Raw genomic sequence first — 17,614 nt, forward strand, 5'->3', positions numbered from 1 at the left:
GACAGGGATGCCTCTCATCTAGACAAGGTTGCTCAAGGCCTCATCCAACTTGGCCTTGAACTCTTCGAGGGAAGGGGCATCCAAAGCTCCCCTGGGTGATCTCTTCCAGACCCTCTCCCCACTCATACTACAGTTATCATAGAATCACAGAATGGGCTGGGTTGGAAGGGACCTCAGAGCTCATCAGCTCCAACCCTTGGTCCACTCCCGCTGCAGTTCCCAGCCCATGGCACTGAGTGCCACATCCAGGCTCTTTTGAAATATCTCCAGGGATGGAGAATCCACCCCTTCCCTGGGCAGCCCATTCCAATGTCTGATCACCCTCTCCAGAAAGAAATTCTTTCTCATGTCCAACCTAAACCTCCCCTGGCACAACTTGAGACCTCTTGTGCCCTCTTGTCTTGCTGGCTGTACGTCAGCAAATGTGTTTTGTTTTTCAAGACTTAGATTGCCTTGCCCAGGAACCCCCTTCCAGCCCCTTAAAGACCCCGGTGTGGTGTTGAGGTCAGACATCTCCTCCCCTGTGCAGGTGACCTGATGAAGAGCGCGTCGGGGGAGTTTGCGGATGACCCCTGCTCCTCGGTCAAGCGAGGGAACATGGTGCGTGCGGCACGGGCTCTCCTCTCTGCTGTCACCCGCCTGCTGATCCTGGCTGACATGGCAGATGTCTACAAGCTGCTTGTTCAACTCAAAGTTGTAAGTGTAGCTCTTGTGCTGTGGTTCACCGTGCCCTGCATGGCCCACCGGGTGTGCTTTGTTTGGTGGATGTGTACTGAACACCCCCCCCCCCCGTGTGCACCGTCAGCAGCTTGTTCTGGAGCCAGGAGGCTTTTAGGGTTTTTTCCTCTGAGCTAAATGTGTGCAAGTGGATGTTTTGTCACTTGTTTTTTATGCTCATAGAGAGCAGCTTTTGACATTGCATTGTGCTTCATTCTGGACTTTTGGTGTTGAAACTAGATGCACAATGGTTTCCAACTGCAGGTGGTAACCAGCTTTTTTCGTCTTAAATAATTTGGCTTTCTTCTAACCACTACTCCCTCGTAGCTACTGGGGATGAGTAGCTTCAGTAGTATTAACTAAAACGAATGTGGAATATTTGAGTAAGCCTTTTCATCCGACAAGCACGAAGGTGGGTGGTTTGTACAGAATGAGAAATGAGATTGGATAATGGGCCTGCTTTTGCAGAAGGGCTTTGAGAAATCTCCTCATGCCCTTTGACAGCCACTGCTGCAGCCCTGGCGGGGCCCTGGGGTCCTTCATACTCTTTCCAAAGTGCATACTTGGCCATCTGTGGTAGCTAGGGACTATAAAGTGGTAGCTAAACCTTGAGTACTATCAGTCTTTGAAGTGTCACTCTGCAAGAAATAAAAGGGGGCAGAGGAAGATTGTTTTCTCTGTCGGCTGTGAGTTACATTCCAAGTTACTTCTTGAACTTTGAACTGTTTTACTTGGAAAAATATATGTGAATGTATGTGATTTTAGGTGGAAGAAGGTATCTTGAAACTAAGAAATGCTGGCACGGAGCAGGATTTGGGTATCCAGTACAAAGCCCTCAAACCAGAAGTGGACAAGCTTAACATTATGGCAGCCAAAAGACAACAGGTATAGTGACTGCAGTTCTTTCTTCTGGGTATTATTTTTTTCTTTTACAAAATAAGAAAATACGGCAGCCTTGCTGCTTTTGCATTAGCAGCAATGGGTCCTGTCCTTCTTTTACCTTGTGTTTTGTTTTTGTTGTGCTGAATACTTTGTGTTGCAATCCCACTGCGGTTAGAAAATTGGAGCTTGCCTGGTAAGCAGGAAGTCTGCTCATCTGTAGTGTACTGCTTCTGGCAGAATTTGTTCTAGTAGCATTTGGTTATGTTAATGCTTTTGTACCTTAATGAAAAGCTGCTTCCCAAGACTTGTACTTCCCACTTTGAGGGCAGTGTGCAGGTGTGGGCAAGGAAAGAGAAAACAGATGTGACCCAGGAGCCTGCTGCACTCACCACTTTGTGGTTTGTACAGATGTGCATTTAAACGAGGAGCAGAATTCAGAGCTGGGCACAGAACTTGGCTCTTGCCAAGGAAGTGAGTGGCTGGTCAGTCTTGCACTGAAATGCCCATCGAGAAGGGGTTTAAAATCCCCTTTGTTACCTGTATGCTCTCTGTTGGGATAGCTTGTGCTTAACCTTAAAATGTGTGTAAAATTTGTTTTGTTCAGCAGTGTTGTGACTCATTGTGTAGGTAAGTTCTCAAAAGAAAGCAGAGGTGTGGGTGCTCCCATTTATCAGAAATAGCAAAATTCCTGCAGAGCTTTTTTTTTGGTTTGTTCTGCTTATATGTAGAAAACTGAGCTGCTGCTTAAGCACCTCTGATACGGCTTAGGGTTCTTTTTTTTTTTTTTTTTTTTGTCACAGATTAATCTGTGAAAATAAACTGGGTATACATTCTGAAGTGAATTGTCCATTGGTTATGTATCTAAAATCTGATTGCAGTAAATGGGAGTAGAGCTGTGATGGCAATGCAATAAATGTTCTTAAACTGCTTTGTGATGGATTGTTCCACGCTATGGGAAGTGGTTGTACTAGATCTGTAAATCTGAAAGCCTGCTTGCAGTGCCCTCCCTGCTTAGTGTGATTCTTGCAGGGGTCACGTATTACCCATTCATTTTGAAGAGTCTGTCAGATTTATTTTTTTCCTTTTCTCAGTAAGGCAGTCCTCTTCTTCATTCACTGGATTTAAGAGATGACTTTAAAATTAGGATACTGCTAATAAGTGCATTCATTATTCCTTTTATAAACTTACTGCTCATGCTGGACTTGGAAGCTTTATCTAATCATAGTGCTTCTATTCCAAAACAGAGGTGATGATGCTTTAGAGAATTGCAGCAGTTAGTGTTTGGGTAAAAACATATGGACTTGATTGCTGATCTTAAATTAGTAGTAATTACAGTCTTTGGAATAATTTTGTCTCATTGGAGACGAACAAGAAGCTGAATTAGGTGATATACTTGTTGTCCTAAAATTAAGTACCCAAGTGTCTTGAGGAGAGTAAACTCCATCTTCTAGGTGTGATTGAAAAAACATTCTGGTTGTGAGTCTCAGAGTTCAAATTAAAAGAGAACTTGCTTCTCATGTGCAAGTGCAAGACAGGATTGCAGGGGAAGCCTCTGGCTCATTTGGCTCATTTGATAGTATAAAAATGATCTTGGCTCTTAGGTTATCTAAAAATGCAAGATGTTCTGTTTTGGGAGCTTAGGCTAGTTGTGATTCTTTAGATGTAATGTAAACTGGAAGGAGTGGGGAGAAAAGTGTGCTGGCAACTTGTGTCCTCCTGATTTACAGCTCATGCTGGTCCTCTGTTGTGGAGAAGAGCAAAAATCCCACCTCAGATTAGGAATTGTGAGGGTCTGAACTGCTCTCGATTACTTTTTCTTTTGTCTTTATGAAGATGCTGTGCAATTAGTTGAGCCCTTAAGAACAGGGATAATCAGAAGGTAGATCTGGCACCTGCCCATCTTCTGGAGCTGCAGGGAGGCAGAGGGTGTATGGATGCTAAATATGGAGAATGTTTTCAAATCACCTTTTTTTTTTTTTTTTTTTTCCCCTAATAGGAATTGAAAGATGTGGGTCACCGTGATCAGATGGCAGCAGCCAGGGGAATTCTGCAGAAGAATGTGCCCATTCTTTACACAGCATCCCAGGCCTGTCTGCAGCACCCTGATGTTGCTGCTTACAAAGCCAACAGGGACTTGATCTACAAACAGCTTCAGCAGGCGGTCACAGGCATCTCAAATGCAGCTCAAGCAACTGCATCAGATGATGCTGCCCAGCAGCAGGGTGGAGGTGGAGAGCTGGCTTATGCTCTGAACAACTTTGATGTAAGTTCTACATTAAAAAAAATCAAAAACAAAAAAAATCTGGTAACTCCAACTCTCCTGCTCGTTCACCTTATTTACTAGCAACAGCTTACTTTTATTTAGATTGCCTGAAAGATCATTTTCTGCTGAAATGCAGCAAGTCCCAGGTGAAGTAGGCTTTTGTTTTTTAAAAAGTCTTCTTCCAAACTGGGACTGGTAGAATATAGAACTTTCTATATGTGCTGTCCTTGGTGATTGAAGGCTGTCAAGTTGAAGTAGCTCTGAAACAGCAGTTACCCTACTGCTGTGTTAGATGTAAGCCCTTGGTTTATTTGAAATTGATTTATTTCATAATATATTTATGTAATGTGTTCTTGTAGGTGACAGAAATGACTTATTAAAAGTGAATAATGTATTTGGAATTGCCCAAACTGCCTACTGAGAGCAACACAAAGTGGGAAGTTTAATATGATCTTTGGTTGGGAATGAAGTCATTTCACACTGATGTGTTGTACTGATCTGTCCTGTTCTTTATCTCGCATGCAGCGAGTTGCTGAGGATAGCCATGCATTTTTACTGAGAACACTTTCCTTTTGAAGTCAGTATTCTGTGTCTACCACTGATTCAGCCTCTGAATTTTAAACACCTTGGCACTAACTTACCTCTAAAACTTCATTTAATATTGCAAAGCCTTCACTTAAAAAGTGTTTAATGCTTTCATTTTTGCCTGATGTTGCTCACCTTTTCCTTTTGCTCTTGCCACTCTCACTCCTCCCCTACATTACTTCCTCTGCCGTGTTTCTTTTACCAGGATAAAGTGCTATTTGAGTTCTCCCTGTGCCCAGTGCGAAGCCTTTCTGTGATGTCATGGTTGTCTTGATCTTTTCTGATTATCATCTGAGTTTGAAGTCTGCTTTTCCTAAATTCCATCGGTTTTATGTTCAGCTACCTAAGTCTTAAGGCTCAGGGTAGCACCCAAGGGACAGCAGGTTTGAGCAGGTACCTGTGGGAGGGGAAGGCAGGTCCTGTAACAGCACAGAGTGTTAAGGACTGACTTGGGGACATGGAATTGAAGCAGCAGCTCAGTTCAGGTTCATAGGCTGGCTAACCTAGCTCAAACCATTTAATGTGGCTTCTGATATGTGGCCATATTTTACTATATGAACTCTCTAATATGTGGCAGGAGATTTATTTTTTTTTTTAGTGTTGCAGTTCACATGCAGCTTTTGAGCTTTTAGTTCTGCTTTGTGAGGCTCTCTAATAGCAGCAGGGCTTGTTCAGCAGGCCAGCTTCAGTGCTACAGCTTTGTCATCTCACTCCTGCCAAAGGAGACTGACGAAACAAATGTGTTCAGGTTCCCAGCAGATGTTATCCCTGCTCTTCATTTCCTGCTAACGCTTGAGTATTATTGCACTCTTGTAATAGAGGCTTTGCACACACGTGCCCCCAGGTACTCCAGTGCTTTTACTGTGGTGGTAAAATATTAAATGGCTATCAGAAGATAACAAGATAATGATTATTGCTCATCATCATCAGCTGGGGAGCTGTAGCACACTACCATTGTATTACCTGCACAGCTAAAAATTTCAGGAAAAAGGTGGAGTGTGTTGGAGAGCACATGCCATTTTCTAATCCTGCTGTGAAGGCTTGTGTGGTGACTCCATGACAAAAGATGATGGCTGGGGAGAGGAGTAGTTGTGGTTGCAATGTTGCTGTTGAAGTTAGCTGGCATATTTCAAAATTTTTCGGCATATTTTTTTTATAGAGTTGGCAATATCCTCCCCTCCAATCCCTAGTGGGAAGAAAACCCACCTAAATCATAAACAAACCACCAAACCTTGAAATGGCAGGACAATTTTTCCTTAGTAAATTGCAATCCTGTTTTAAATAAACCACCTGGAAGTACTCCCAAGGTGGGTAGTAAATACTGCACGGCTGCTTGCTGGTGGACATCTGTGGGTGGTAGCATTTGCCCCTTGGTGCTAAAAGAGATGCATCAGTTGCTGTTTCAGCCTGAAGTTTCTCTGAACGAGCTGTCCTTACTAATACTCTGTTAAGATAAACCTGTGATAGTTTTCTGCCACGAACAAATTGATTTCTGTGCTGTTTGAAACATTTGTGTTGATGTTTTGCTTTGAGAATTTCTGAGAATTTGTATTTACCTGCATAAGGGTGAAGAGAAGGAAGAGTGGATAAATTAGGCCAACAGAGCACTACGTATAGGGCTGATTTTTGGATGTTTGTTTTCCTTGGGTATTTGTTCATGACGGGATAATTGCATCTGACAAGTTAACTAATGAAGGCAGGCCCGGATTGACGTGTAGTTAGGAAGGGTTCTGTGCTTTGAACTTCATTTGTGTTGGCACGTTTGATTTTTGCCATTCAAGTAACGAGGCTTCCTGTGGCCAAGTTGTGTTGGGCTGTCAGAGCAGCACAAGAAGTGACTAGCAATGTACTCTGCTGGGGAACCTTTTAGTAATTCTACAAAACCAGCCATGAAACCGATCCTTGGTGCCAGACACCGTGTGGTGTTTGTCTGCTCTCCCTGACCGGGAGCTCGCTGGAAACCTTGGTTGTCCTGATGACAGAACAGGAACTTGCTGCTCGGTCTGATTACTGATTTCTTTTCCTAGAAACAAATTATTGTGGATCCATCGACCTTCAGTGAGGAACGTTTTAGGCCTTCCCTGGAAGAGCGCCTGGAGAGCATCATTAGTGGAGCAGCCCTGATGGCTGATTCATCCTGCACACGTGATGACCGACGGGAACGGATCGTGGCTGAGTGTAACGCGGTGCGACAGGCCTTGCAGGATCTGCTTTCAGAATACATGGGCAATGTGAGTATCTTCTGTTCCCTTTGCTTAGTTTGTGCTGCTTTTAACTCTGTGTGGTTGCCTAAAACTGGGGAGTTGAAGCTCTGCATCTCGAAGCTGGTTTGTTCTCTTCCCAAAGGGAACGTGAGCAGTGCTGAAAGGGCTGTCAGGAAGCAGGATCAAACACATTTAAGTCATCAACAATACTTCAGATTGATTTCTAGTCTTCCAAGCAACTATCATCATAAATTTTTAACCTTTTGACCCTTTTTTTACTTCATGACTGTTGATAATGGTTTGTGTAGAAATTCGGTAGATTGAGTCTGTTTTTCAGCCTCAGTTTGCATAAGGTAACTTGGCTTATAGATAAAACAATATTTCTGTTGAAGCTTGAAAACTTGAATTGTGTCACCTCTTTAGCTGGAGGCATAGATTCTCATAATCAAGGTAACTGCTGTTGCTATTTAGTTTGAGTAGAGGTGATGCACAAAGTTAAGTATTTGGTAAGAAATCCTGAGAACAATTTGGTATAGTTATTGGACTCTAAGCATTTTTTTCCAGTGTTTAAGCATTTAATGTGCCCACAGGATTTGAGTGTTCTGGTTGGACTAAGTGTCATGTTGTGTGGATGAGCTTCTGTGTCTGAGGGCATCAAGTGTAATGTTGGACTTCCCTCCATTGCCTGTGTGTTCTTAACCTGGTGGGTTTTAACCTTTATACCTCTTGCTGCAATGAGAGATGAGGTTGGATTATCATAAGATTTAGACTGTCTTTAAGCTTAGATGCAGTTAGATTTGATTTCAGAAATTAAGTTGCAGAAGCAGCAAGAGCTTCAGGAGCCTGTGTGTCTCATAGCACTGTGGCAAGAACATTTGGCTGAAGCCATTTTAATGGGGTGTGGTGAAGACTTAAGCTTTTGAGCATGTTTGAAGTGAAACTTTGTTCAGAGAGACCTTTATTTTTATTTTAGACAGTAGAATTTATGTACCTTACCTGCAGATCTATTGGCAAACACAGTGTCAGCATGGACTAAGCCTGGTCCAAAGGCTGCCATGTGCAGATGAGGGTGGTGTAATTCTGAGAACAGATGCAGTGTATGGCAGGGAGAAAGTAAAACAAGGTTTGCTTTTTATCGAAGACAAGGACAAAGTAATTGAACAAAGCTGAAAGCCAAGCCTTCTGTAGCCTGCAGGCTGAGGCAGGTACTTCATGTAGTCTGTCTTAATTGCTTGTGAAAGTAGCTTGAGCTCAGCATTGACATTATATAGAACTTAAGCCTGCAAGCAAGCTGCTAAGTTGTGCCATTTAAAATTCCTTTCAGAGCAGGGTGTTTTATTAGTATATGATGTATCTACAATAATCCTTCCAACAAATGTGCTGCTGGATTGGCAGAAGCCCTATCAACATGATTCAGAATAAACCATCTACCAAATGCTAGTTAGAAATGTGGAAGAGGTAAATGCTCAGTCTCGCATGGAGGAGTTGGTGGCATTTCTCTCGTTGAAAGTTGGTCAATACCTGTGTGAGATTGCAGAGCTTTGACTTTCTTTTGCAGAAATGCCTATCCTCCTCCACAGCTCTGCACTGTTGTCTCTGATATGCAAGTTAAAGTAATGATGCTGAGAGGGAAAGAATGTATTCCCTCTGTTATCTCTTTTAACACATTGTGAAATTAGCGAAGCATACTGAATTTTTTAAAGTCACTGCTATGTTATGATTGTAGACAGTGTAGTTGGGAAATGAGATTAGAAATTCAGTGAAATGGAGTGGAAAAAGCAATTGATAAATTATGGTGAAAATGTGGGATGGTGTGTAAAAATCCATACTGAGGGCAGAGAAAAATCCCTCAGTGATTAAGCTGAAGAGTGAAAAATTGTTGGGAATCTAAACAGTGAAAAAGGTTTGATACATCTATGGGAAGAGTGGGGAAGTGCTGACTTAGAGTGGTGGTAGAGGAAATGTCATGTCATGTATGATATACCCACAGCTACAGTACCCAGCCTTCTCCTCTTGTGCTTTTCTCCAGTGTCCCTTTGAAGAAAGAAATGAATCAAACATGAAATCTGTTAATTGCACAGCACTTGCAGCACATCGTAAATCTTATCTGAGTGCTAAAATAAGAGGTATTTATTGGCCAAGTGTAAAAATTCAGACCCAAGATTGGATGAGAAGTACACTGGAAAGGTTCAACCAGGGGAATGTCTTCAGGCAGATTTCCCTTTTGGGTTTAAATGACTTTTGGCTTAGTGAATTCCTCTAGCTTTGAGGTTTTCTTGCAGACCTCTGGCAGTAAAAACGCTGTTTCCTTGTTAGTTTATAACTCAAAAGTTTAGTGTTTTTGACCCATACTTTAATTGTCCCCAGTGGTCTGTAAGTCTGCAAGCTTTGTGGGCCATGAGGTGTGGTAGAAGTTTCTATCTTTCAAGGTATGTTGGGGGATACTTTGGGTAGGTAAAACAAGTGCTATCAGTCTGCAGCTCAGGTACTTCCAGAGATGGCATTGCTGACTGCATTAAATGGCTCTTTGTGGACTTTTTCCCAGAGAAGCTGACTAATTTTCCTCTGAACCCTTATAAACTTGAAGCATCCATGATCTTTGTTAGCAAGGAGTTCTGCGTGAAGAAACATCTTCTATTAGGAGCAGAGGAACCTGCTGCCTGTTCTGTTGGGTGTCCCCTCCATGTCATTAGGGAAATGACCCTGAGCAGTGACTCCTTGCTCATCCATTTCTGTGCCACTTCAGAACAATATCATTTAGGAGACTTCAGTCTCACCTTCCCCAGAATCAAGCACCTTTATTAGGTGCTAGTCATAAGCAAGATATTCAACACCACCTCACAGCTTTGTTTGTGCCCTCATTGTCAAGCAGCATGGTGGGCTAGGGTGGCATTTATTGAGGGAATTGGGACTCCATGCCTGTTCTTATCTGCATTGCACAGGAGTTTGCATCAGCTGACTCGAGGCTGGTCCTGTGGACTGGGTGCCTGTTAGTGTTTGGTGTTTTGTGTCTCCTTGTTCAGGTTTACCCAGAGACTCCAGCCCACATGGCCCAAGAACACCCTGAGCTTGAGAATCAGTGTGTAAAGCAGCAGTGATGGGAGAGGAGTTTCAAAAGCTCTGGTCTGAGCTGAAATACTAATGTAGACACATTCTGTGATCTCCTGTGCTTTGGGTCTTTAGATTCCCTTTGAGTTTGGGACCAGAGCTGCATCTGCTCTTCAGGGTTCAGACAGTGTCATGGTGTCTTCTGGTTTTGTGTTCTAGTCCTGTTCAAAAGATGCCTAACACTTGATTTGCTTTCTGGTAGCAGCTGAGTACTGAGGTGGGATCTTGATGAACCAGCTGCCAACAAGAGGGTTCTGTTTCTCTGGGTATTAAGTTAGATGATCTTCCCCTTGTGCATCACTCACTACCTGTCCCCTGAACTTCACCTGCCATTTTATTACCCAGCCTTTTGGTTTAGAAGCCACATTCCTTAAAACTTCAACCGTTCACCCCTTAATTAAGCATCTGATTCCTTAGCTTTTTCCCTTTATCTTCTACTTCACCTAGGGGGAGCTGGTCTGCATTATGGCTTTTGCTCTCATCTCAAATCCAACCAAAAATAGTTTTCCTTTTTAAACTTGCATTGTGGATCCTTCCTGCATTGAAGTAGCAAACATGAATGTCTATGTGCATTTAGTTTTCATTACTTGGAGTAAGGTTGATTCTCACTGCAAGTGCTGAATGTCAGAGCAAGAGTGGGAAGGCCTAAAAAAATTGCAATTTTTATTCTGACTAGTTTTATAAAAGGGAAGTAGTCCAAGGTCTTGGATGTGGGATCAGTTCCCTGGAATGGGGTGCAATAAACTCATCAGACATAGCTAAGTTTGTCATGGAACTAGTTGATGGCAAGATGCAGATCTTTGTGTGATCTGTTGCAGTCAGGCATTCTTGGTGTGTATTTCATTAATTAAAGGAAAACATTTCAAAGTATGTTTGAGTTCAGTTGGACATTGATCTTGGAGGAAGAGGACAAAACAAAGCTTCCTCTTGAATGATGTTTGAGATTATTGCTACACTGATGAAGAAGTAGGAAAGCTGGGATCCCGAGTCTACCAAGATAACAAAATGCACCAGAAACAGTGTTTTGTGTCTGACTCCTTAATCTCATGTGGGTAGATATTGGGTGCAGTTTGCTGCAAATAAAACTGATGAAGCAGAGTAATTTTTTTACACTCCTACCAATTTATCCCAGTGTTTTCCTGGCAGCTGGTGGGATACCTCTCCCAGTGCAGAGAGCAGGTACAGTTCTTCTCACCATCTCTGCTTTGCTGCACAGTCCTAGTCAGCTCTGCCTCAAATTTACACGTGTAGTTTTCATTGCAGTTGTGTGATCTAAAATGCTTAAAGTGAATGCATAAAAAAGGAACTGAAATATTTCTGAGAAGCTGGTATGTAGAATGGAGAGGTAGCAATGTATGTCTACAGAAACAAAAATGCACTGACTTTGAAGTCTTGACAGGGTATGTGCTGTGTGCTGTAACTCTCCATGGGTTAGTGCAGAACTTGGGCATCTGGCCTTGATTTCAGTGGCTGTGCTAAAGGTGGCAAACACAGGAGATGGTGGAGTTTGAGGCTGGAGTTCTGGAGCTGGGGTTTAGCAGCCCATCTCCTGGAAGCTTAACCAGAAGTTTCCAGTTTGCTCTCTGACTGTGTTGAACTTGCAGAAGACATCAGTTACCTGATTGTCATGTAAGAAGTAAACACTTCCTTCAGCTCTGACAGTCCATTTTTATTGCTTGATACAAGTGCCCTGAGGGGTGGGGACAGGTGGGCTGCTTTCCATAAGCTATGTTTTTGAGCCATTCAGCAGTGGTGATCAGAGGTGTCCAGTTCTATTTAATATGCACAGAAATGTGCAGAGAGCTCTCATTTTAAGTCTATTCTCTACCCCATCAATTTCTTATGCATATAGTTAGGTTTTTTTGTTTTGGTTTGGTTTTTTTTTTAACACACACCAGTAACTCAGACATGTACTAGCATAACCTTGGTCAGAAACTCCAGTTTGGCTGTTGTGGGATGTGAACCCAGAGCCCCATTGTGTATAACGTGCTCTTGTACAATAAAATCCCTTGTTACTACATTTGGAAACGATAAATCATGTTACATAAAGTAGCTTGACAGGTCCTATTTCAATGGGAATTTTAATGCTTTCATATTAACATTCTGACTGTGTCCTTTACTGTCTGGATTGCATTAGAGGGGCTTGGCAGCAAATGGAGAAAAACCATTTGGGGCTGGTTTTGGAGCAGGCATTCCAGGCACAGATTATTTCAGCTGATTTTTAATTTTTTTTCTAGTTTGGCCTCAAGTAGTTGAGTACCATAGCTGGGTGTGTTTGGGGGTGGGGATTGTATTCCTTTTAATACAAACCAGGTTAAAATCTAACAATTGAAGGTAAGTGAAGTGGCAGAACCTCTGGTTGCTGCACTGCCCCGTAGGAACTCTTGCATTCTGGCTGCTGGGGCTTGGCTCTCAGCAGATCTGAAGAAGGTCTCAACATTTCTGGTTTTAAATATGGAGGTTGCACCACTTGCTAAATGCTTGTTTTGAATCCTGTTTCTGATTTGAGGGCCCTTACACAAATTTACTGCTCCAAACAGGTACTGTTTTCTCAATCTTAACTGCACTATTTTGGTTTTCTTTCCTAAGCTTCCTTGAGCAATCTCTGGTGCTTAAATTTTAAGCATCTCTGATGCTTAAAAATGAATGGGCAAGAAAGCACCAAGCTTATCTATTCAATATCTTTTTGAATAAATAATATTGTCTTTACAACTACCAGTGAAGGGTATTTCTACTCCTGACACTCTTCTGATTTACAGAATGGAGAAATGGTTTCATTCTGAATTTGCTTATTAATTATGTTGAGCCACAGCTGTGTGTTCCCATCAAAGATCCAAGCCTGGGAAGGAACATTTTTGTGAATTTTTACATAAAACTTATTTACATCAAGCACCTATATATTTGAAAGGGGTCTTGAGCTCTCCTTTTCATGAAAGGAACTGTTTCTGTGGGAAGAGACTGAATTAAAATGGCAGCCTGATCCATATTTATGATAAAGAATGCTGATAAAAATTCTGCCTTGAGATAATCTACACTTTTTTTTTTTAATATTGTTTCTGTCAGTTTAAGATGCTTGAATGCTGCCATGATGGACGTGGTTTGAAAGCCTGGATGGATTTTCCTGTCATGGACTTTGCTGTTCAGTAAAGAGAGCTATGCTGGGCACTCATTTCCATAGACATTATCATTTTGACAAAGATGCTGCTTTTAAAAACAAAACATTTCCGAAGTGATACGCTTTTTAAGTTGGATGCTTACAGGCTGACACAGAGTAAATAATTCAGCTTACTTGGATTGAAGCCTGGTGAAGTTGAGGAGAATTTCACACTGCATCAGTTGGGGTGTTTTCAGGCCACAGAAACAAGCTTCCATGTTGCTTCCCCAGCATCATCTTGGTTTGGGACTTAGCACGGGGTGTGTTTTCAGAAGACATTCTGGGAACATTTTTTTCTTAGCCAGTAATACAAAGGTAAGATGAGATAAATGGAAGGTGGCTTACGAGAAGCTGTATTGGCCCTGTGAGCTATGGGTTTTAAAGCTCTCCAGAGCTCCCTGTCACCTCAGCAGTTACTCAGAGCTCATCCTGACCTGCAAGTGCTGGTTTAGAGAGCCCAAACAAGTGCTGAGATGAGGGTGCTCAGCCTCAGAGGGGAGGCAAGGACAGCACAATCTGGGCAGCCCTTGGGATGTTTGTCATGGCTGGTGGTAAAACACCAGTGCAGTCACTCTCTGCTGACTCAACCAAGTCACTTAAGCACAGTTTGAATGCCCTGAATACATTTTCAGGCTGAAGGCAGCCCTTGTGCTATGCAGTGAAGATTAATTTCTTGAAGAAGCATATGGCTGGCTTAATGCCCATGTAGAGAAACCCAACAAAGCCCAGCACACACCTGAAGTCTTGTTCCAGCATGAGCTTAACAGTCTATTGAAATCTTCAATTGTTGCTTTACCCCATCCACTGCCTTGCTTGTTTGGCACAAAATTGCTAGTAATAACTCTTAAATTGAATAGATTTGACAGTAGCTGGGACTTGGTTTAAACTGTCTCCTGCAGCAGCACTCACCCTTGCAGTCTTCCCATGCTTTTCAGTATTTTTTGGTAGGCTCTTAATATATGACAGAGAGGGAAGGTTGCTGCAGTCACTTTATGGAATCCCAGACTGGTTTTGGTTGGAAAGGACCTTCAAAATGATTGAGTTCCAACCCCCTGCTGTGGGCAGGAACACCTCCCACCAGACCATATTGCTCCAAGCCCCATCCAACATGTCCTTCAACACTGCAGGAGATGGGGCAGTCACAACGTAGGCTCCTTACACCACCTGTGTGCAGCAGAACTGAAGTCTAATGCTGTCTCCAAATGAGAATTTAGTCCTGAAGATACCTTGTGTGGCTTCCATCCTACCTCATCCCTCTTTTCCTCCCTTAGAGTCTGTATTGATGAAACAGCTTTTTTCTTTTCTTGTTAGATACATACTGTCTCCAAGGTCAACACATATCTGGTATCTTCTAGTATTACATTATAATCCAGACCTTTCTTAATCTCATGTTGATCAACTGTTGGAAGGAAGATCTGAAATAATGAGCTATGCATACTTATTTGTGATGTGATGGATGGCATTTAGCAGCATTTATCTTTTGAGCTGTAAACCATTTTATATAAACATGCTATAATGCTCTGTATGGGTTCTGCTTTAACATTTTGTGTTTTGTAACTTAATTCATTTGAATCCCACTGTTTTGTAGGAAAATACTTGAACTCGGTTTGCGTGCATAAGATTATATATTTAGTCACTCCTAATGAAGCTCCTCTTGGTAATAACTTGGGAAAATTGAGGAGTGTGGATGGAACAGAGCATGTAGGTTTGCACAGTGACTGCTGATCTGAGGATAAACAGTATTGTAGCCTCCAGCAGGATCATGCTCTCAGTGTGCAGAAGCATTACACACACAACTGGGCTTTTGAGTTCCTTTGGTTGGAGGGAAGGAATGATGGAATTATTACAAAGTTGGAATGCTACAATTCTTGCATTACAACAAAATATTTGGATCTCAAGTCCTGGGCTTCCCCTTTTCTGCTTCAGTCTCGCTCTAAAACAAAGTCTGGATTAAATTCCTATTGTTCTACAAGGTGAAAATCAGAAGATGTTGAAGTGGGAGGATGAGGACAGTTTCTGTGCACACATAGCTCTCTGCTGTGGTTGATGCTGCTAATATCCTCTCCTGTTCTGGTGATATGCAAAAACCTCTTTGCTCTGTGATTTATTTGCTTTCTAATATCTCTCTGCCTTTTTTATCGATCCCAACGCAAGCAACAGAAGTGTTTCTTGACAGGAACTCAGAAGTTCCTATTCTAGATGTGGTGTTTAACATCTAGACCCTGCTCCTTGTTTCACCTGTTTTATCCTGTGTAGGAAGAACTGGTGCTCTGTAATTCTCATCGTGTGTCCTGGATCTTTAGACCTACTTTGTCCCAGAAAGTCGACTGAATCAATACAGAATAATTAGTGTTTGTGGCTTATCCAAGTAGTGGCAGCCCTCCTGAATGTAAATAGAGGCGGAAGGGTGACTTAATCCCTCTCATGTCTGAGGAAAGGATGAGGGTTAAGCTTTATCTTGGAAAGCTGTTGAAATAGAGGAGAGAATTTTGGCTTCCTTCAGGTCTGCACAGAGACGCGTTTCTTCAGCAGGAGGGACAGGAGCTGGAGGCAAACGGGCAGAGGAGAAACAGCAGAGACAACTTGCATATGCCAGGGTTAAAAATCTTCTGCTTGGAGCTATTTGAAAAGACTGACTTCATGACATAATTCAGCAAATTAATCTTGCTGAACTGGCACTGTACAAGAGGTGTTTCTTTACAGTACCAGCAACAAACCCAGGGGCTCTCGGGCCAAGAACTTCCTAGCAAAGGTGTGCTGAAAGATGCATTTTTCTCAGCACAAATTAAAAGGAAGTTTTCCCTGGGCATCAGGCCATAAGGGGAAAATCAGGGCATTTGCAGAATGAGCAGCAGTCAGTGAAAAGGCAAAGTCGCTTGGTTCTGAGCTGGCTTTCACAAATAACGATGCCTCTCATAAATTGAGTGTATTTTTCTTTAATGTCTGTATGTTTCGGATTGAATGCAAATGTTGTGTGATGTGCAGCCATTTGTGGATTATTGACTCATTCTGCATGTATGTTAACCTCTGACTGTCAAGAAAAAAGGTTTTTGCTGTTCATTGGGTGCTGTACTGCTGCCATATGTGGCCAGAAAGAAAAAAAAAATGCTGCTTAGCTCAGAATCTCTTCTGTATGCCTGAGGTGCTGTCATCTGTGGTTTACTGAATGTGATAACTTGAATTGACATTATCAGTTACTTTATGAAACCTGCGGAAAGAACTTGGAAAATGAAGCCTGGTAGCTATTTAAAAAAAACAAAAAACAAACAAACAAAAAAACCCTCTGAAAACAACTGGTTTTTTGTTTAGAAACTGTGTAATTTTGTAGGTATGGTATCTTGAGGGCTTAGTCTCTCTGTGGAGCAGGGAAACATGGATGATTCAGAAGTTTGCAGCGTGCTAAATGGAGAGAGGTAGGGTACAGAAATACACATATAATGCTAAGGAAATGGTAAGGGATGCTGAAGGATCTTCCCATAACCTTTTTGAAGCATCCCTCATGTGCTTGAGACTTGCTTGTAATTTGAAGTTTCTTTTCTTTCCTCCTGCCTGTCACCATTTGTATTGCCAGGTTTCAGGCTCATTACAGTTGTTAATTAGCAACACTGGTATATGGTGCTGTTATGCAATCCTGTTTTCTGAGTAGGAAGATAACCCTGGGACGTGTTTGCAGCACACAGAGTCAGTCAGGTATCTCGTGTTGGAAGGTCTAGTTGGATGTTTCTCCTTTTCAGTCCTCCCAAGCAGCTGAATTACAGCTGTGTCATGGTAGCCCAAATCAAACACCTCCATTTATGTACTGGGCCACCTATTTTACCCTAGTACTGTGCATTGCTTTGAAATATGCACAGATTTTATTTGACACAACCTCAGCAATTAATGCTGCTTGTGTAGAGGTTGAGCCACTGGCTACATTATAGGTGCCCAGGTGTCTTCTGTTGCTTCAGTTTAATTTCTTTTTTTTTTTTCCAAGGGTTCATGTGGCTATCTTTCTCCACCCCAGTCAGCCTCTTGGACTAGGAAGGGAAAAATTGGTAACATGGGGCTTGATTGCTCTTTCCTGCTCTGCCTTTAAACATCTCCTTTGAGGACTATCTTTATTGAGTCATTTCAGGGGAAGAAGGTGACATGAGAGCTCTGATGTCAAGTACAAAATAAGACTGCAGCTATATCATTTGATACTGTTCCCCTTAAATGCCAAATTGTGAATTTCCTCAGAGGAAGAATGAGTTTTTGGGCACCTCTCCAGGAGTCAAAGAATCCCAATTCTAGAGGTCAGTGGACTGAGAAAAGCCAAGAAAATGAGAAGCTAATGCAGAAATAACTGAAATGTTGAAAAAAAGAACAAAGGTAAAAGCCCTTCTGTCTTGCACATGGGCAGCTGGCCCTTTTGGAGCTAATGGCCTACAGAGATGGTCAAATCTTGTAATTGAAGAAGGCAGGGTCTTGACAAGTTTAAAAGGTGATGTTCTGTTGGTGGCAGAGCTGGTTTGAAGCAGGTTGGGCTTTTTTGTAGGTGCAGGGAAGATTGCTTGCCCTGGGTATGGTGGTCGTCTGCTCATCTCTCACATCTCTTGTCCTGCACAGCTTTTCTCACCCCAAAAGGCTGCAGTGAATGAGGAGATCCTCAGAAGAATAGTGTGTGTGTAGAGAAAAAGGTGGTGGTGGAGCAGCAAATCTTCCTGCCCTGATATCCCCCCA

General features: G+C 42.3%; 1 protein-coding gene across 3 annotated transcripts in view; it reads left to right on the forward strand.

Moving 5' to 3' along the window:
* CTNNA1 (catenin alpha 1) overlaps positions 1-17,614 on the forward strand; it is a 113,098-nt gene that overhangs the window by 23,711 nt on the left and 71,773 nt on the right. For all 3 annotated transcript variants that reach the window (XM_071759284.1, XM_071759286.1, XM_071759285.1), the window contains exons 4-7: positions 530-696; positions 1,483-1,602; positions 3,596-3,862; positions 6,475-6,678. In XM_071759284.1, coding sequence (XP_071615385.1) covers positions 530-696; positions 1,483-1,602; positions 3,596-3,862; positions 6,475-6,678 — 758 coding nt within the window. The remainder of the gene's footprint in view (positions 1-529; positions 697-1,482; positions 1,603-3,595; positions 3,863-6,474; positions 6,679-17,614) is intronic.

This window comes from Heliangelus exortis, chromosome 15 (genome assembly GCF_036169615.1).
Source record: "Heliangelus exortis chromosome 15, bHelExo1.hap1, whole genome shotgun sequence".
Taxonomy (NCBI): Eukaryota; Metazoa; Chordata; class Aves; order Apodiformes; family Trochilidae; genus Heliangelus; species Heliangelus exortis.